At 37.7% G+C, this 19,830-nt stretch overlaps 3 protein-coding genes across 9 annotated transcripts in view; all 3 read left to right on the plus strand.

Annotated features, from left to right (window-relative positions):
- Positions 1 to 567: 567 nt before the first annotated feature.
- ptdss1a (phosphatidylserine synthase 1a) lies at positions 568 to 11,695 on the plus strand. Of its 2 annotated transcripts, none has more exons than XM_030157318.1 (13): positions 568 to 943; positions 1,466 to 1,557; positions 2,017 to 2,061; positions 2,269 to 2,393; positions 2,493 to 2,651; positions 2,879 to 3,030; positions 3,865 to 4,006; positions 6,774 to 6,886; positions 7,041 to 7,106; positions 7,503 to 7,602; positions 7,787 to 7,855; positions 8,847 to 8,913; positions 10,354 to 11,695. In XM_030157318.1, exons 1-13 carry the CDS (start codon positions 762 to 764, stop codon positions 10,467 to 10,469), a joined length of 1,428 nt encoding a protein of 475 aa, XP_030013178.1. In that variant the 5' UTR covers positions 568 to 761; the 3' UTR covers positions 10,470 to 11,695. The 2 variants fall into 2 exon arrangements, with proteins under 2 accessions (XP_030013178.1, XP_030013179.1); XM_030157319.1 differs by having other exon boundaries at positions 569 to 943; positions 10,375 to 10,766.
- Positions 11,696 to 12,024: 329 nt separating this feature from the next.
- LOC115435118 (E3 ubiquitin-protein ligase NHLRC1) lies at positions 12,025 to 14,164 on the plus strand. The gene has a single exon (XM_030157320.1). It carries the CDS (start codon positions 12,726 to 12,728, stop codon positions 13,968 to 13,970), a length of 1,245 nt encoding a protein of 414 aa, XP_030013180.1. The 5' UTR covers positions 12,025 to 12,725; the 3' UTR covers positions 13,971 to 14,164.
- A 5,253-nt stretch (positions 14,165 to 19,417) lies between these two features.
- The window catches only part of kif13a (kinesin family member 13A), a 43,733-nt gene continuing 43,320 nt past the window's right edge, over positions 19,418 to 19,830 (plus strand). For all 6 annotated transcript variants that reach the window (XM_030157311.1, XM_030157312.1, XM_030157316.1 and 3 more), the window contains exon 1: positions 19,418 to 19,759. In XM_030157311.1, coding sequence (XP_030013171.1) covers positions 19,705 to 19,759 — 55 coding nt within the window. In that variant the 5' untranslated portion in view covers positions 19,418 to 19,704. The remainder of the gene's footprint in view (positions 19,760 to 19,830) is intronic.

Raw genomic sequence — 19,830 nt, forward strand, 5'->3', positions numbered from 1 at the left:
AAGTTATGTTCAATTACAGTTCGTAGATGTAAACATTTTCATTACGGAATTTTACTTTTTTCACCCAAAAACATAGAGAAAACTATGGTGTTGACATTATTTATAAGTTCTTATCCTATTATTTATTATTTACATTACTTTACTGGTCTGGCCCACTTTAGATCACATTAGGCTGTTTTTGACCCCTGAGCTAAAAAGTTTGACACCTATGATGTAAAGTCATCAGTGACCACATGAGGGAGATAAACACACACTAGATAGAGTAAAAGTAATTTTTAGTAATAGAAGTATTCCAGGAAACATTGGTTTGACAGTCAGATGAGTGAATTAGCCTCGTAACTAAAAGTCTGTGTATGCTGCTTTAGTATTAGAGAAATAAATTAATGATGTAGATATTTAATCCGGACACTTTAGAGGACAGCTTATGTTTATTTATGGTTATAAGACCTTGCAGTGGAGGTCACGCTTGAAATAAGGAACACATGATGAAGGTGAAGTCTTCCGCCTTGGGACACTCCCTAAAAACATTTACACCAATCAAAATAAAGTAAAACCCCTCGTGTTTCACTTGTGTTTTCTTTAGCCCGCCACTGCTACCTGTGCGGGCACGGCTTCTCCCTGTCATCCGACCTAGCTATGTACCTTTAACTCTTTCTTGTAACTCTTTTTTTGGGTGTGTTGTGACACTTGGTAGCCACCGGCCGTGGATCTGTTTCCATGCTGCTGTGAGGAGCTGCTGCCTCCCCTGGCTGCGTCAAGTTATGGCGTCCGTGTATAGCGGATCCCATACCCTGAGCAAGGATGATGTGAATTACAGGATGCATTTCCGAATGATAAACGAGCAGCAGGTTGAAGATATCACGATAGAGTTCTTCTACAGGCCGCACACGATAACCCTGCTGACATGCACCGTGCTCAGTTTAATGTATTTCGCCTTCACAAGGTAAGTCAGTCACCGCTAGCGTTAGCCTGGTGCGTTAGCCGGGCTAGCTAACAGAAGCTAACAGGAGAGATGCTCTGAATGCCAGGTACACAGAGGTTAGCTAGCAGTTAGCCGCTCCTCAGGGGCTTTTCTCACTTAAGTATCTTAACACCCACACGACGGCAATGGGATTACGTTGTCTTTAATGATAGTTTAATCCTTTAGTCTTATTAAATCTCCACTTTAGCCCTTCAATTTAGGTATTGAGTTACATACGTGTATTCTGTGATGAAACACTTCCTTGTGCTTTTATTGACTATAACAATGTACTTAAACTAAAAAAAATCATGCTCTTACAAATACACATTCTTCCAGATCTAACGGATATATTTGCCACTGTTGAAGCTATATGAGGCAATTCTACATAATTATAGATGTTACAGTAATACAGAGCATTAACACTGCAATTAAATGTGGCTGTTGGTTATACACTCCACAATATTACTGATCATATTTGCTTATTTCTATGTACTGTGTCTGCAGAGATGATGGAAATCCTGACAGTAATCTCTGGGTGGGGCTCATCCTGGTCATCTCATTTTTCCTTGTCATCAGTGTTTTGGCATTTCCCAATGGTAAGCAAAAAGCAAACAGAAACTAGGCTATTGTGTGTGTTTGCATAGGCTTTCATTAACAGTTTAACAGTTGCTTGAAAGTTTGTTCCCAAACAGCTGTGTTGTAACAAATAGACTAATGGATGAAATGAAAACCATGAGAAACCTCTGTTAAATTTGTGCCATTTCAGAGGTGTAAGTAGCAGATATCATGAGATACATTACTTAAACGTTGTTAGATAAATTTAGGGGTCATCAGGGTCAGAACAGTCAGTCACATGGTGTTGTAAATGTTTGTACTTTGCAATGCTGTCTAGAATTATGAGTAATCAGTACTTGAAAATAAGATATGGGAAATTAATATGAAGATATGATAATATCCATATCATTTGAAACGTGTTATTAAAATTCAAGAGGTAATTTCTACTTACTCTCTCAGCCCTTCATTGTTATTTCTCTGATTTACGTGCCTCACTCTAGGTCCATTCACCAGACCACATCCAGCAATATGGCGTATAGTTTTTGGTGAGTATGGCTAAAAGTTTTAAAGTGTTTTTCAAAATAAGAACCATGGTTTTGCTTCAAATTCAGAGAAAATTTTCACGACAATATGACAAGTCTCCTGCAACTCAAACCTTTCAACATTTAACCCTAGACAGAATTTATTCTATACTTGGTGAATGCATGGTAAAATAGTGGAGTGATGCATTGTTGCATTCTTCTGCCTTTAAGGTCTGAGTGTCCTCTACTTCCTGTTTCTGGTTTTCATCATCTTCCTCAACTGGCAGCAGGTAAAGCAGCTCATGTATTGGTTGGATCCAAACCTGCGCTATGCCAAGAGAGAGGCAGACATAATGGTGAGTGATGGTTTTCAGACCGGATTACGTGCACCAGTTGTGTTCACTGCGGAGGCTTATCAATCAGTGAAATGAGGTTACCCACTGTGCTCTCTGCAGGAATATGCTGTGAACTGCCATGTTATCACCTGGGAGAGGATCCTCAGCCATTTTGACATTTTTGCATTTAGCCATTTCTGGGGCTGGGGTATGAAAGCCCTGCTCATTCGAAGCTATGGCCTCTGCTGGACCATCAGTATTACCTGGGAACTCACAGAGGTATAGCACCACTTCATGGGCCTATCACATTCTGTTTGCATGCCAATCTCTCCCTCTGTCTCTGCATAACAAAGATCTTTAACAGAGTGGTCATATGGAATATTCTGGGTTCTGGCCATCTTTGGTCTTTATAAACTACTTATACATTGAATTATTTAAGCTGAAGCTCACAGTTTTCAAGGTGTGGTTTAGACTCTCACTTCCTCCCCGTCTCCCCCCTCCCATAGCTTTTCTTCATGCATCTGCTGCCTAATTTTGCTGAGTGCTGGTGGGACCAAGTGATTCTGGACATTCTGCTATGTAATGGAGGTGGCATCTGGCTTGGCATGACTGTCTGCCGCTTTTTGGAGATGAGGACCTACCACTGGGCCAGTATTAAGTACGACCTAGAGTGAAAATCAGATGTGTTGATGTTTTCATTGCGTGTACAGCACAAAATATGTAGAGGTAGTATCTGTAGCCTTTTCATTGCAATGTATAATGTTAAAAAAGAGAATTGGGGTTTTATTGTATGCCTGGTGCATGCATTAATGGCACTACTGCAACTCGTGGCATTTTTGTCAGTCTTATGTTGTGCTTATTAAGTGTAATTTGATGACAAAATTACAGTATGTGGTTTGTCAGAGTTAACAAAATTACTGTACTGTAATAACTTAACTCACTTCCAAGTGCATTGAGAAGGGAAAACTTAAATAAATCTGGCAACACTTGTAGTGTGTAGAACAACTTTAATGTTAACACTTAGGCTTGTGGCCTTCATCAGGATCATCATGAAAAATAATTCCAAGAGCATTTAAACTGCATAAGCATGAAATGCAAAAAATACAAGGTGGTTGGTTGTTTTTCTATTTTTTCCTTCTGTATTTTTTTTGACACCCTGATAATGACCCTAATGAATGACACAAGCCAACATATGCTGGTCTATTTGTAGCAGCTGTTTCAAACTACATATGTTATAGGAGTTTGGATGTATTTGAGTTTGTCTTAGTAAAATCAATTGTACTTCAGTTATGAATAGATTGGTCTATTCTACATGGGGAAATGTTTCTGGTGTTGCTTTGAAATACCATTGAACAAGTTAAGACCCGTCAAACTGGATCTGAATGATTAATGGAATGGCATTTCCTTCATCTGACATTATCTGTAGTGCTAACGTAATACGTACTGTAAATCTATCTCTCTTTGTAATCCTTCTCTTGTACTTCCCATCCAGGGACATCCACACCACCACAGGGAAGATCAAACGAGCAGTGTTACAGTTCACCCCGGCCAGCTGGACATATGTGCGCTGGCTTGACCCCAAATCTTCCCTGCAGCGAGTGATGGGCGTCTATCTCTTTATGATCATCTGGCAGGTGGGTTATAAGAAATCCCCTCTCACCAACTCATGGTGACTAAAGCGCTGACTATTAGTGGATCATCCTCTGTGTTGCGTGTGTTAATTCCAGGCTAATCTAATTGCCTCCTCTGTTGTTGAAATCTAAGACCTGTCTCACATGGATCTATATAATGTGTGAGAGCCCTGCTGTCCACACATTAACAGCTAATCCCATAAGAGCGAACGGCAGGGTGGATTACTTGTGAGCAATTTATGGTAATGAGAAAACCATGGATGGAGAACATGAGTAAGCTCCATTGCTCTTCACTCAGAGTCTGCTGTAGTTGCCAAACTTACAGCCGTTGGCAGTGAGAGCTGCTTTTCCTTTCATTTTTGAGTGGAGTTCAAACAACTTTGTCCTCTCTCCAGTCCTTCAGTTACAAGTACTCCTGAGTCTTTAAATTGTAATTACCACTCTTGGAGAAGTGAAGGGGACAGTTCCAAATCTTGTTTGTTAGCACCTAAACTTGAACCATTTAAAAATACTTGCAAAATAACCACTGGGATTTTTTGAACATCATAGTCATTTGCTCAATGTCGACCCTAAGGCCTTATCAATAAATACTCTTTATTGGTGTCACCTGGATAGTGGTTGAATACAAGTAGCTCAAAGGTGCTGGAGACTTTCATGACCAATTTTTCATCAAATCTGTAAAACCTCAGTCATAGCCTAAGTATCACGAATCTGTAAGTCTCTCTGTGATTACTCACCTGACTCTCTTGCATTACGGTGAACAATTTCGAAGTGCCATCCACCATAAATAGTCCATGTGTTTGCAAACGAGCCGGGAGGTCACTTGGGCATCTTCGGAATTTTGTTGCGACGTGCATTGTGGGAAGCGAAGGCTTGCACAGCCACCTTACAGTGGCAGCTGGAACAGACACGATCGGAAACAGCAGGAACTCCCTTCCTTCTATGCATATTCCTCCAGCCGTTTCTGCGTGTTTGTTTCATCCATATAATACCATATGGTCGCGCTGCCGCTGTCAGGTGGCTGCGTGAACCTCCGTTCACGTTCATTGCACGTCACAACAAAATTCCGAAGATGCCCGAGTGACGTCCCGGGTCGGTTTTCTAAACACACGGTTTGTTTATGGTGGATGGCACTTCGAAATTGTTCACCGTAATGCAAGAGATTCAGGTGAGTAATCACAGAAAGACTTACAGATTCGTGATACTTAGGCTATGACCTGAGGTTTTACAGATTTGATGAAAATTTGGGCACAAAGTCTCCAGCACCTTTAAAGGTCCCTAAATGGTATAAATAAGAAAAGGACAGGCCTTTGGACAGTTCACATGACGTTACATGATCACGATGTTACCCTGACGATGTCAAAACATGTTTCATGCTGTTGTAGGTTGGCAATTTTCTGTTTTACTTTTTTCTTTTTCTTTTTTTTCTTCACTGCTAACATATTTGAAGGACTGACTGGCTTATTTGAACGTCTTCCAGGCTTCTATTTTACGGAGTGGAGAAGTAATATTAATTAACAATAATCAAACTGTTTGACAAAAGCAACATCAAGTAAAAATTTAAAGTAATGGGGAATGAATAAATGAGGCGTGTAGTACAGAACATGCTTGCGTTTTTGTGATTTGATATGTTTTTGTGCATCATCTTAGAGCCTTGTAATGTTTCAGTATAGCAGCACACTTGTTTGTTTACTATTTATTTAAACATCATAACTCCAGTAACTGAGTATCTTCTCATAGGCCTTTTTTACAGTCGACATTTTGACGTGTTAAATTATAAAATGCACTGATGTAGCTGATATCATTAAAATAACATTGCTGCATCCCATTGTGGTGTATTGGTTTCAGGCCTTGGAATTGTGCATGCACGATCACTAGAACAGCCTCCTGAGGTAACTGCAAAGAACAGAGAGATAATATATGTTATCAGTAACACCTGTGTTTTACCTTCTTCAAAAGCCAAAATGTGTGCAGTGGAAAACGTCTATTGTGGATAGTACTAACTTTCAACACACAGGTGTAACTAATAACATTAATCATGACTGAGCTCCTTTAAGAACAGTCATTTCCAGATCTCATTGGCATGTGTTAATGGAACAGAGCTGTCATTAGATGTGATTGGTTCCACCTGAACTTTTCCTAATATGACACCAAAATATCTGCAATTAGAGCTTCATGGTCTCTGAGACAAAGGTGACGCATAGTGGAACAACAGCCATCATGGAAAAAAAAAGAGCCTGCTCTTCACACAAGAACCAAAATAAGAGTAGTCAGATATTCCTTCTAAATGTTTTTCCATTCACTTACACATAGTCCTTCCTCAGATGTACATAACATTTAAGATGTTAAGTCTGTCAACAGAACTGCTAGCGTGTTCAGAAATATTTAACTAAGTACTTGTACTGTGTATACTCTACATTTAATCTATAAGCACATTTAGTTCTTGCAGTGGAACAACAGCAGACTATTCTATATCTATTCGGTGTGTAATCTAGACTGCTGCCATGTAGATTTTTGTATTACCATTATGATAATATGCAGATTATTATTTCAGTTAATTCTTTGCATATAATCTTCAGTAAACAAGTTTGATCTTTCTAGAGGTTTTTTCACCAACAATTAATTACAAACCTAAAGATGTTTATGTCACAAAAACATTACAACTTGTCACATTTAAGAAGCAAATGTTTGTAATTTTTGGTTGAGAAAAGTTTATTTTAATTAGTCATTGTACATCTAAAAGTCTGTTGTTTTGTCTCTTCTTTTACAGCTAACAGAATTGAACACATTCTTCCTTAAGCACATTTTTGTTTTTCCTGCAAGTCATGCTCTTAGCTGGTGTCGAATCCTCTTCGTTGGTATCATCACAGCTCCAACAGTAAGGTAAAAAGAAAAAATATGTTTATCAGAAACAGTTGCTTTCATTTTATGATGTCAGACCTTTCATATTTGTCAGTTACTTGTTTTTCCAGTTTGATAACATGCTTGACATTAGCTGTTAATTAAATTAAACTGTTGAATTCTGTTTTTTCCACAGGCAGTATTATGCATACCTTACAGACACACAGTGCAAGAGAGTAGGCACTCAGTGCTGGGTGTTTGGGTAAGTAAAACTGTAATGTTGACTTTATACTTAAACATAAACTGTGAGTTTCTGTGGTGTGCATATCCGACTCAGTGAGCTGAGGGAAGATAAAGGCAGTGATGTTAACTATGATGGATGTTTACTGATCTAACAGGTGGTGTTCAGTGAAATATTTCACTGTTTTATTCCCGGCTCAAACTGTCAAATGCTTGACCTACTTCAGGAATGTTATGATCCAAAAAAAAAAAAAGCTATGAATCTCACTAAGCAAACGTTAACATGTTCAGGTCACTGAGCACGTGGCTGCTCCTGATGTTAAAGGCACATGACTGTAATTTTGTTTTGAGTGAAATTTAATGTCTACAGCAGGTGGGGCAGAGGTTTCAGTTATGCTTGTTTTTTCTCCGTTTACAGGGCAATAGCCTTTCTGGAGGCACTGGCATGTATTAAATTTGGACAAGATTTGTTCTCTAAAACACAAATCCTCTATGTTATCCTCTGGCTGCTGTGCCTGGTAAGATCCTTTCAATGTGAAAATCAATTATTACGGTCTTTTGCAGTCAGAAGCACGTCAAAGTGCAGTTTATAGTTCAACACTGAACACTGTTTACCTCAAAATATCTTTGTGCTGTAAATTACTCACTATAGATTTTCCATGAATCATTAAGCAGTTTCTGTGACATTTGATCTGTTTTTAGGCCTTCATTACATTCCTGTGCCTGTATGGAATGGTGTCGTATGCCGAAAATTATGGACCAAGAGGAAAGGTTTGTCCATTGCTATAGATTCATTCATGAAGCTTGTATAAAAAAAATCCTCACTATTATAGGTCAGATGAAAGTACCTCACCTTACCTTGAATGCTTCATGTTCTTAAGATTGTTGAATACAATAGGTAGAGTGGGTTTGGTAAAGCAATGCTGGCTCACACAAGTGAAAATGTCTTAAAACAGGTAGTGAACTAGTCAGTGGCTTTGAGACATAACATCCTGCTGTGAAACTGTAAATGCCACACTTCTTAGTAGGGGCTGTGAAGCAATTCCATAAGACTCGCGACTCTTTCTGACAAACTTTCATAACACCCAAACGACATAGAGTGGCATGCATTCCAACTCTGGCCTTGACTTTTAAAGCTTTGTTGCACAATATCTTTTAGGATGGAAAAAAATTCCGTAATTACCTTTCAGCGTATTATAGTTCAAGTGGTCTGAGAGGGAACCAGATTTCTGTCTCTCTCCAAGTCTCTGTTTACAGCGGTGTGTCTGTACTGCTGTGCTCTGTATCAACATGGCAAGTACACTTGCCATGATATTTTAGCTTCTGTGGTGGCATGAAATGGCGTCATCCTCTACTTTTAGATCTAGTCTTTTGTTTTTACACTGAGGAAGAAGCTGCAGAAAAAAAGGTATTTTCAAATCTGATGCATTTTTCTGATTTTCACTTTGTGCAGCTTTAAAGTGAAATCCGACTAAATGGACATATCTTACTATGTATTATATTAATTCTGTGCACTAGACAACAGTTGTGAGTAGGTGGATGGGTAAAAATATCTCACTTGTTGCAACAGTCAGATAAATGTATGCCTTCCATATCTTAACTTAATGAAAAGAAACTCAAAATATCCTACTGTCAGTCAGGCCTATATCCTGGTAAAGATTAGCATCCAGTTTACCTAGAAAGCTGTAGTGGCCCTTTGCCTGTATTTGTTGTCGTAGTGTGGAATGCATATCACATGTCTGAACCCCTTCTCCTCTTGCAGAGCTTCTCAGAATGTGAGGACAGTAATTATGCGGAGTCTCCTGACCACCTCTCAGAAGGACTCAAAGGTACAAAGGCTTTACTGTAATTTAGCAACCACATAAAAAGGGCCCATAAATGTGTTGAGTTGATCTTCAGTCCAGACCCTGTAAATGCCTGACCTCTAGTGTTTGCAGTTGCATATATACGCTCTGGTTGCCTTCAGGATCACATAGTCGACACTACATTTTTCATGCTTCCATATATATGGACTACATGCTACATCCTGCACAGAGCCACTGTGCGTCCGGTTGTGCCCCATGGGACCTTATTTTGGAAAGAAAATTTATTATAGTCATTGGCTAAAGACAATGAATTTTTTTTTATTTCCTTTGAATTATACAATTATTTACATATCTATACATATGATGTTTTTCACGTAAAACTAAAAAAAAATTCAAGTCAAGAATTGCACACTGTTGTAAAACTGTCAAACTATCAGACTGAAAATACTTAAATAGAAAAACTACACATCTGAAAGTTATAAAGGTGTCTCTCCACAGTCTGTTCAGAGTTAATGAAGATGTTTGCAGCTTCAACATGAGCAGACTGTTGGGGTTTTAGCTCCTTTTATTGCTTTTTTTCCCCCTCAGTCATTAAGATTAAAGTAGATTATGTGCTGAGGTGGCAGCTGTTTCGACATTAAGGTGTATTATGTACAATGAGGTATGAAACCCATTGACCTGTTTAATACAAACTAGATGTTTCTTTGCTATAAAAAAAAACACGTAACTTTCTCGGCTAATGAGAGTACATTTTAAATTGATAAACATATGTGTATATGGTAGCACAACTTAAATGGGAGCAAAAAATTATTTGTTTCTTCCCATCAGCTGCCATTCAGAATTTTTCAGAAGTTATGGAGGGGAAGAACAGGACAATGCAATGTAGCCACATGCAAAATTAATGGTGTACTACAAAGTCACATGACCATCCAAGTTAAACAATTACTAGCAGAAGTCTAGATTATATTTTTATATAAAGATAAGTGAAATCATTTGATACAGTAAAAAGGGTTGTTCATGTAAGTGTCTTTTGATATTCAGCATCGATTAGCATATTTGCATGAAGATATATCATTGCAAGTAGTACTGTTGTATGTGTTTACATTTGTAGTTGCTCATTCACCCTGCAGCACTCAGCCGTTTTTGCCTTCATTTCCCATATCACACATCCATATTTAATGTAAGTAAAATGAAAAGTCTGGCACTGTAGGTGTCAGTTATGTGTCTTATACGCTAGTAGCAACCTATAATCTGTAGAATGGTACACATCAAGTAGATAGTTAGAATAGTGTGTTATAAAATTAGGACTGTACTATACACCTAAATGTCCTTGGCATTCTGCAGTTTTTCAGATTTGTTAAACTCTACATGCTACTTCATGCTTCTGGTCAGAATCAGTATGCCTGTAGTAGATGTAAAAACGGCCTATATTTGCAGAACTCGCTCTGTGCTTTTAACTAAAAGTTTTTGATCTTCACACATCAGGAGAGACAGAGCTGGACCCCGACAGTCCTACAATCAGACTGAGACAGAGGGACTCAGGAAAGAACAAATCCATAAACGGACTGGACAGCCAATAGGAGTTAGAGCCAGAGGCTGGACAGCAGCTCCTGAACTCACTCCGAGGAACCAGGTGTGAAGGATGACCGGATGAAAGGGGGTAGAGATTTGACCGCTTCCTGGTGTAATTTAAGCCTAGAGTCCCCTACCCCCATCTACAGTACAGAGAGTGGGGAGAGGAGGACTGAATGGATGAACAGGTCATTGCAGTGTTATTAGAAGAGCACAGAGGCTTGGACTGCAAAGGTGCACTAAAATAAGTGGGCTAACACCTTCAGAACCACTGATCACAGGTTTCTGTGTGTGTGTCTGTCTATAAAAAAAGAGGCTGATATTTGTGTGTGTGTGAGAGAGAGAGAAATGACTATTTGGCTGCATGATCATTGTAACTGAAAACTATAATTTACAAACATTTATCCTATGATACAATATATCATTGATGGTTGATGTACAACTGACTGGTTTATACCATTCTTTAACTTCAGTATGTTTGTCCAGTGCATTTAAGTAAAATCCCTTACATAGAATTTATCACATTTAATGGAGCCATATGTTTCTAGCAAAGAAATGCTAAAGACTTATATAATTATCAATTATATGTTGTAAAGTTACATTATAGATGTTCACACTTGTTGGTGTTTATAACTTGCACAGAGCGTGGAACGTGGACAGGATTTCAATGCACGTCGACTTTAGCTCAGTAGGATCTACAAGGTTTGTGCTTGACCTGAAACAAAGCAAACCACACAGTTTCAGCACTTTTAAGAATGTTTTCTTGAAAATACTGTACATTTGTAATGTTTTAAGTATTTTGTGAATCTTTGTGACCTTGAGTGATTTTACCCTCCCTGTCCAACTGTGGCTGCTACCATTTTTACTGTACTGATAACAGGGCGATTGTTCTGTTACCTGCATGTGTCCAGGCTGGGTCTGCCTGTGTGCAGGTGGCTTTGTTTTACTGTCGACCTTGTTATTGCATATATTGCATTTGCATGGCTGTGTCAAATCAAGTGTTTTAGTAGTAAAATGTTACAAGAGTAGTCAAAGGGTCTTTCTATTACACCACACACCAGGATGCCAGTGTTGTCATTTTTGTCTTTCACTGTCCATGTAATATTTTAATTCACCCCTTGTGCCTGTATGCATGTACTTTTTTATTCCTAACTTTTGTCGGTTTATAAATACTAAATTTGAGTTTTTGTGTTTGATCTATTGGAGATTTATTTACATTTTCTGAGTATCATCTCACTATGGACATGTCCTTTATAGTTCTTGCCAGTCCAGATATTGACCTCTGTTGAATGGACCAGGCTTCTGTGCTAGATTCTATAAATGGTACATTATCTAAGGACTTAGATGTCATTTGCCAAAACAATTCAGTTGAAATGGACTTGTGCTGTTCTTTTTCACTGTGAAATATTGAAACATTAAAATGTTTTACATTTCCTCTATCTCTTTGTACATGGTGTGTTCCTTGTTAGAAGGACTTGCCCTTTTTTGGCTGTTTGACTCATAACCTGATTTTGGCAACAAACAAAACCTCTTAATTTCTCATCAAATAAACAACTTAACATCATCTGCTATATTCATTTTATTAGCAAGCTGTTTGTATACTTAAAAAGAGGAACTCACGACTGACCTTGCTTGACCCCAAAGAACACTGCTGCAGCAAAGGAGTCCCGGATTGGCTGATTTGAGCACTGCCCGTCTCGGATCAGATTTCACTCAGTCTGCACACCATGAAACTCCGGAGACTGAAATAGCTGCCTTGTACTGACCTGTGACATGACAAAATTGAAAAATAAGATTTATTTAAAGGAAATGTTGGTGTTCCCCAGGAATGTAGCGGTAATAAACATACAGTATCCCTCATGAGGAGTACTAAAACAAATGGAAATATGGGACGGTAGTAAGTCTTGAGCTACCTTCTAACAGCATGTAATGATACAGTGAAACCCAGCCAAAGACCTGTTTATGTAGATGTAAAATACTCCACTGAAGTGAGGAATGGAGGTTGTATGTCTTTAAATGTTTTGCTCAGGCTGTTGGCAGTATTCCTATCCGTGGGTGTATGCTGACTTCCAGAGGAGGGCAGCAGAGGGCCTTGGTGTTGAACAAGATTGTCACATGACTGTCTGGGCCTACAGCATAGGCTCTCCAAAAGGTTCCCGTGTTCTGCTCTCATATCTCACTCCACTCTCTCTCCTTCCTGTTGGATTCCCAAGCCTCCTGCTGTAGGTCTAAGAGTCTCAGCAGATAAATAGGTCATTTTAGTAATGGCCAAGAGTCTGGGTTCTCCATGTCGTGGCAGCCTGAGTCCAGAGGGGATTCTGAGGGAGATCCAGATCACCCTGATGGAGTGTAAAGTCTGCTTCAAGAAGTTCAACACTCAGCAGAGGGAGTGTAGACCACAGAACCTTCCCTGTGGCCATGTGCTCTGTCTGGAATGCATCATGGCCCTGTCCCACCCTCTCCTGAGGAAGCTGGAGTGCCCGTTCTGTCGACAGCTGTGCAGCGTTGACAGCACCTCCCACTGCCAGGTTCTCATTGACCTCCACGAGCTGCTGTTTTCCCCTCACCAGTCCAGATGCTCTGCTCCTTCTTACAGGTCAACAGGAGGCCTCAGTTCAGGCAGAAGTTCAAGATTTGCAGCTCTGCACCTCTCCACAACTTTTGGAGGATGGGGGACTCTCGTAAACCCCACTGGGATGGCTGTTTTGGGGTCTTCTGGGACAGTAGTGGTGGTGCATGATGGAGACAAGAGAGTGGTGGTGTTCAGTCCACAGGGAAAGAAGCTGAACAGTTTTGGACACAGAGGACAAGCCAATGGGGATATTTGTTACCCACTGGATGTGGCTGTGACTCCCTGTGGGCATGTAGTAGTGACTGATGGAGGGGGTAAAGCTGTAAAGGTGTTCACATCCAGGGGGAGTCATGTGTTAACTGTGAAGGAGTCCTTTCAGCTGCCTTGGGGTGTGGGCATAGACAGTAGTGGGCACATCCTGGTCTCAGATGTCCAGGCCGGAACCCTGTCTCATATAAGAGTGGACTATACTCGGGGTGTCACACTGCAGTGTCGAACAGTTCTATCAGATCTGCAGCATCCCAAAGCTGTGGCCTGTTGTCATGTGAGTGGGAACACAGTAGTGATGGAGCACCTCACCGATGATGCCTATCCACCAGGGAGACACCAACAAAACACAAGACTTAGAGTTTTAACAAAAGACTTTCACATCCTCTACCAGACTGACAGTTTCAGCCTGACTCTGCAGTCCCAGCTGTGGCTCAACATGTCCGGTGTGGCTTTTGACAGACATGGAGATGTGATTGTAACCGACTGCAGTCAGGGCATGGTTTGGAGATTGGGGAACCTTCAGGACAAAGCAGTCCTAACTCCACTTGTGGGAGACCACCTTATCCGCCCAGTTGGAGTGGTGTCACTCAGAAACACACTCATTATTCTGGACAGCGGAGACCATGCTGTGAAAATGTATTCTCCTGAATCAGTGTCAGTGATTTAGCACATGTATGAACATGCCCTAAGTAGCATACTATAGTAAAATGAAACTTATTACAATGTAAAGTGATAATACGGTTTGTAACCTGAATGTGTTTTAAAAAGTATGTTAAATATTAATCTGTTCAGTGGTATTCTAAGTGTTGTTTTTGCATGTAATCAGTGCGAAACTAATGTTGCATTAAACCTGGAGTCATTAAATGTTTTGTATTATTATTGTTCTAACTCTTAAATCAAGACTGTTAAGATCTGTAGAGAACCTTTGAGTGAAAAAATGTGACAGATTAAAATAAAGATGGTGCCATAAGAAGAGGTTACATATGTATTTATTTACAATATATCTACATATGAAGTGAAAACAAGAATCCTGTTTGAAATTAGTTTCTAAATGAAAATAATATATTTTGAATATATGTACATATATAAAAGTTACTTATTTCATATGCTTCATAAACAAATGTCTCCATCTATCTAGAGTATATATACTGTTGCCCATAAAGTTGGTAGAAAGTTGTTGTTTTTTTACATCTTCTCATGAAATGATTGTGACTGTGATTTATTCTGTATATAAAATATGTAACTGGAACTCAGTATGTAATCATTGCACCTCAAAGGAGATTACTGATGTGTATAAATAGGAATAAAAAGTGTAAGTGTATAAAAAGGAATGAGTTTGAAAACAAAATTATTCCAACTTCATGGGAAACAGTGTATATCACATTATAGGTGACATTTGGCCAGATCCACCTTACAGGACATAATATATACTATATTTCTTCCACTTCTTGCACACTGGACTGAATACTGAGTACTTAATAAATTGAATCTGATGGTCAGCCACCTCTGTTTTAACTACTGTGGATGCCATGGTCCTCACTGTTTTTTCTTTAAACTTGGGGGTTCATGTTTGATTTAACGTCTTTTAACACTTTAAATTTTTGTCACCATTGTTGAAAAGTGACACAAACAAGCAAGTGATAAATACATGCTATGGTTTATGTCATGGTACAATTGTATTTAATGTCAATTTATACCATCCCGCAGCGTTTCAGTTTTATGCAGCCAAAATCTGGAATAGTCTCTGTGACGATATTAGACAAGCCCAGACTATGACAATGTTCAATTCCAAGCTGAAAACATGAAAACATTTCTTGTTGGCTCTGTATATGCCAACTCAAATGATTTTATCTGCACTCACCTCTCTCTCCTTTCTTATCTTTTTTTTTTTATGTACAGATTTAAAAGGGATTAGAAGATAGAAAAGAAAAAGAAAATAATAATAAGAACAATAACTATAAAAACAGTTGTAAAAGCAGGCAATTGCACATCGGTAATGCTAGTATTAATAAATTATAAAAGTATAATAATAATAATAATAATAATAATAATAATATAAATTTTAGTAGTAATAGTAGTCATGACATCAATATCAACTGTAACAATAATTACAGTAATGATAATAATAATTATTATCAAAAAGTAAATAATATGAGTATGTAAGTAATAGTGACAATAAGAATAAGGATAAGAATTAGCTACAAAAATTACAAACAAACATTACACACTGGATAAACAACAAACAACATTGCACAGCTCTATTTCCATTATAAGGATAATAAATAGTATAAAGAAACTATTCCATTTCATTGTGTGTGAGAGAGACACACAGATTTAGGAAGAGAGGCATCCTCCCACTGCAGCCTCAAATTGTAATAAATTAAAAACAAAGTGGGTAGAAAAGCTGCTTAGTGTTGTTGGTACATGTAAATCCACTTGTCATACTTTAGGGGTGTCAAACATAAGGCCTGTGGGCCAAAACCGGCCCGCAAAAGATTCTGATTAAGCCAGTGGGATGAATTTGTGAAAAGCAGAAATTACACTGATGTATTAACAGTCAAAGGTGTCAAACTCGTTTTAGTTCAGGTTTAGTTTAGTTCAGGTTGAGCTCAAGTGGGCCGGACCAGTAGAATAATAGTATAATGACCTATAAATAATGATAACTCCAGACTTTTCTCTTATTTTAGAGTGAAAAAAGTGAGATTACATTATGAAACTGTTAACACCTAAAAACTGTCCTTTAAAGAATGTGAATGACACAAACAACCTGAAATTTCTTCAGAAAGAGAAGTGCAATTTTTTTTTTACCTCCGCCAAGGAGGTTATGTTTTTGCCAGGGTTTGTTTGTTTGTTTGTCTGTTTGTTTGTTTGTCTGTCCGTTAGTGTGCAACATAACTCAAAAAGTTATGGACAGATTTGGATGAAATTTTCAGGGTTTGTTGGAAATGGGATAAGGAAGAAATTATTAAATTTTGGTGGTGATCGGGGGTGGGGGGGCCCACGGGGGGGGCCACTGATCAGCCTTGGCGGAGGTCTGCGCTCTCCAAGTGCTTCTAGTTTAACAATATTATGTCTCAGCTTATCACTTACATGTGCACAACAAGGGGCCACCTACAGCTCAACTCAATCTCAAGTGTGCAAGACTAGTGAAATACTCATAATAACCTATAAATAATAACAATTCCAAATGTTTATCTTGGCTGTAGTGTAAAATGAGTAAAATTATAGTCAAAATACATTCAAAATTACATACAATTAATGAATTGGTGAAATGCAAAAATTACACTGAAGATATTAACAATCAAGGATCTCAAAATTATTTTACGTCTGGGACCACGTACACCCCAGTTTTATCTCAAATAGGTCGAACCAGTAAAATACTATCTTAATACCTTATAAATAATGATAACTCCAAATTTTTCTTTTGGTTTGGTATAACAAAGTATAAATACATGAAAATATTTACATTTATAAACTATTCACACACAAAAAATGTGAATAACCTAAACAATAATGGACAACCTGCAATCTCTTGAGACAAGTAGGTGCAATTTTAACAATATTCTGCCTGTCACTAAATGTTTTGTGCATTTGTTGATCCACTGTGATTTGTTAGTTGTAATGCACAAGCTGAGACATAATATTGTTAAAACTGCACTTGTTCTTAACTCACAAAAACCCAAATATCCACCAGTGACCAAAATCCTTTACTGATATAAAAAGGTAAATCTCTGTTGATCCTCTAATTCTATCAATCCATGTAAATAATTGCTGTAAAATATTGATTGATTGATTGATTGATTGATTGATTTTTGAAATGGGACAGTTCGTATTAGTGAACATTTAAACGTAAATATTAGAGATTATAGCTATGTGGCTAATTTCCATCTTGAGTCCAAACAGTTTGTCATCTTTTCATGGTCATCAGATATGACCCATTTGGATGTTAAGAGGTTCTGTAGTGAACATGGAAACACTCATCTTCAACAAGATTGATTCACCAGTAAAACCCACAGAGTTGGCTCAATGACAGTGGATGGGCACACTTGGTTTATGATATACTACACTTTAAAAAAAAAAAAAAAAAAAACCCTCTGTAATTTAACAGAATTTTCACTGTCTATTTTACAGATTTTTCCTTTATTTTTAAGATACAGGAAAATATCAATGAAATTAAAAAAATAGATTGTGATTTTATATGTCAAATGGAAACTAACACGGAAGAACTGTAACTGTGAATAACCATAAAATTTCAATTTTTTAAAAGACATTTTTTCTTTTTTCACAGAAAAATACAGTTAAAATACATTGCAAATGTATCATAATTTCACAAATATTTCTTTTCTATTTATGAGATTAAACTGTTAATTTAAAGTTGACTATTGTAAAAAAAAAAAAAAAAAATTACTTACAATTAACCGTTAAAAAAGTATTTGTTCTGTAAGTTTAACAAAACTTGTTTGTTAATTGACAAATATCTTGTGTAATTATGGGAGGTTTCACAACAAAAATGTTGAATAAATGTAGTTTTTGTGAATGTATAACATGTATAAGCACTGATAAACTGTCCAAATACAGTTTTTGTCAGTGGATTGTACTACTTAGTCTCATTGAAAATTATTTATATATTTATTCATAGGTAATTTTATTGCTTTAATACATGAAAATATTCTTTATTAATCATTAAAAAGAAAAAAAAAAAAAAAGAAGCAAAATCTCATGTAAAGTTAGGGCAAAAAAACTGTATTTTAATTATGGAAAATTACTGTATTTTTATGAGATGGTTATTTTCCGTTATTTTACAGTATTTTTTTCAGCACCCCCGCTGCCGGAATAATACCCTTGTTTTTTTTTTTTTTTGTTTTTTTTTACAGTGTATAAATGATAAATTATATACTATACTGAAAAACTCACTTTTTCTTAAATGTTCTGTGTTTTTGGTAAAATAACCCTCAAGTGTAATCTCAGCATGATGTTTAAAAGTACATGATCAAAAATTAAATATAGCAAAAAACCTCATTTTCACTGAAAAAAAAATGCAAAATGTAATATTATGTTAAATGGAGATAAATCACTTAAAGATTAAATTTACAAGAAAAATTCATTTGTGAATTAACTGGGTCTTTATGGTATAAGAAGTGTCAGATTGTTATTCACATTTTTTAACCCTTTCATGCACAGTGGTCACTACAGTGGACAGCTGTTTTACAGCTGTTCTATTCATGGATTTTTAAAAAAAATTTTAGTTCCATATCTGCCAACGCAGTGGACGCACATGCATCATCCCATACACTGCAGTTCATATAATTTCTGTAACTTTGCTGTTCTTCATAAATTTGATCTGCACTAACATATTTGAGTGTAAATCAGTTGCTTGTTGTTGTTATTAGACTGTAATTAACAGTTAAACAAACAAACAAACAAACAAACAAACAAACATAATGATGACAAAAGTAGCACTAGGTTTTTATGGGTTAAACAAAAAGCTTTCTTTTTTTGCGTATTATCTCCATGGAGTGAGTAATGACCAGTACTAGAATATGTTAAAATGTGAGAACACATCAGGTTAGCTGCATGAAAAATGTTTTTATTTCATAGTTTTCACACAGTATATCAGTAAATACGTTTCTTCTCTTCAAAAATTAAATGCATGGTGTCCAGCTGAAAGGACATTTTTGCAACTCCATGAAAAAGAGGTTCATAAAAACATATCAATCTCGTTTTTTTTTTTTTTTTTATGCCTAGAGGAATAAAAACACTCAGTAAAAAAAAAAAAAAAATCTTAATTAAGGCTCTTATAATTCATGCATGAAATGGTTAAAGGATAGTTTGTAGATGTAAACATTTTCCTATTGTGATTTTTCTTTTCTCGTTTAAAAAAAAGAGGAAAGTTTGGAATTGCCAGTGTTTAGAAGGTTTTTGTCTTATTATTTTCCTCATCTGGCCCACTTCAGATCATATTGGGCTGCATGTGGCCCCTGCACTAAAATGAGTTTGACACCCCTGTCATACCGCCTCACATTCCTCATGCCCCCAGTGCGCGTCGCGGTGCGTAAACCCCCCTCCCCTCCTCCTCCTCCTCCTCCTCCTCCCCTCGGCACAGCCGTCTCCGCTCCGCCAGAGGAGAGCAGTCATGCTCCCAGTGGAAGATGGCGGTGGGGATGCTGTCTGGGGCTGGAGCTGAGAGCTGGATTTGGACAAGAAGTGAACGCGGATGGATATAAAGGAAAAAAAGTGAACATGTCCCAGTGTGATTTGGTCGAGGTCTGGACTCTTTCGGGGCTGTTTAATTAAAATCTGCTGCCTTTTCTCTGGCTCAAATCCGGGCTTCTTGTCGGGGACTCGGAGTGTACATTGATAGCTCGGCGCAGACACAGGGTGGGAGTGAAAAGTGGACAAAAATGTCGGATACAAAGGTAAAAGTTGCAGTGAGAGTTCGGCCTATGAACCGCAGGGGTAAGTACTTTAACGGTCAATCCCTTTTGCTAACTCTTTTCTTGTCTTTTTGGATGTATGCTAAGTTATTC

This window comes from Sphaeramia orbicularis, chromosome 16 (assembly GCF_902148855.1).
Source record: "Sphaeramia orbicularis chromosome 16, fSphaOr1.1, whole genome shotgun sequence".
Classification (NCBI taxonomy): Eukaryota; Metazoa; Chordata; class Actinopteri; order Kurtiformes; family Apogonidae; genus Sphaeramia; species Sphaeramia orbicularis.

What these genes read in the sequence shown, in the direction of transcription:
- ptdss1a (XM_030157318.1), top strand. Translation starts at nt 762, where the DNA reads ATGGCGTCCGTGTATAGCGGATCCCATACCCTGAGCAAGGATGATGTG. An exon ending in TGTTTTGGCATTTCCCAATG is followed by an intron (nt 1,558 to 2,016) that starts GTAAGCAAAAAG and finishes GCCTCACTCTAG; the next exon opens with GTCCATTCACCAGACCACAT. An exon ending in ATTATGGACCAAGAGGAAAG is followed by an intron (nt 7,856 to 8,846) that starts GTTTGTCCATTG and finishes CTCCTCTTGCAG; the next exon opens with AGCTTCTCAGAATGTGAGGA.
- LOC115435118 (XM_030157320.1), top strand. Translation starts at nt 12,726, where the DNA reads ATGGCCAAGAGTCTGGGTTCTCCATGTCGTGGCAGCCTGAGTCCAGAG.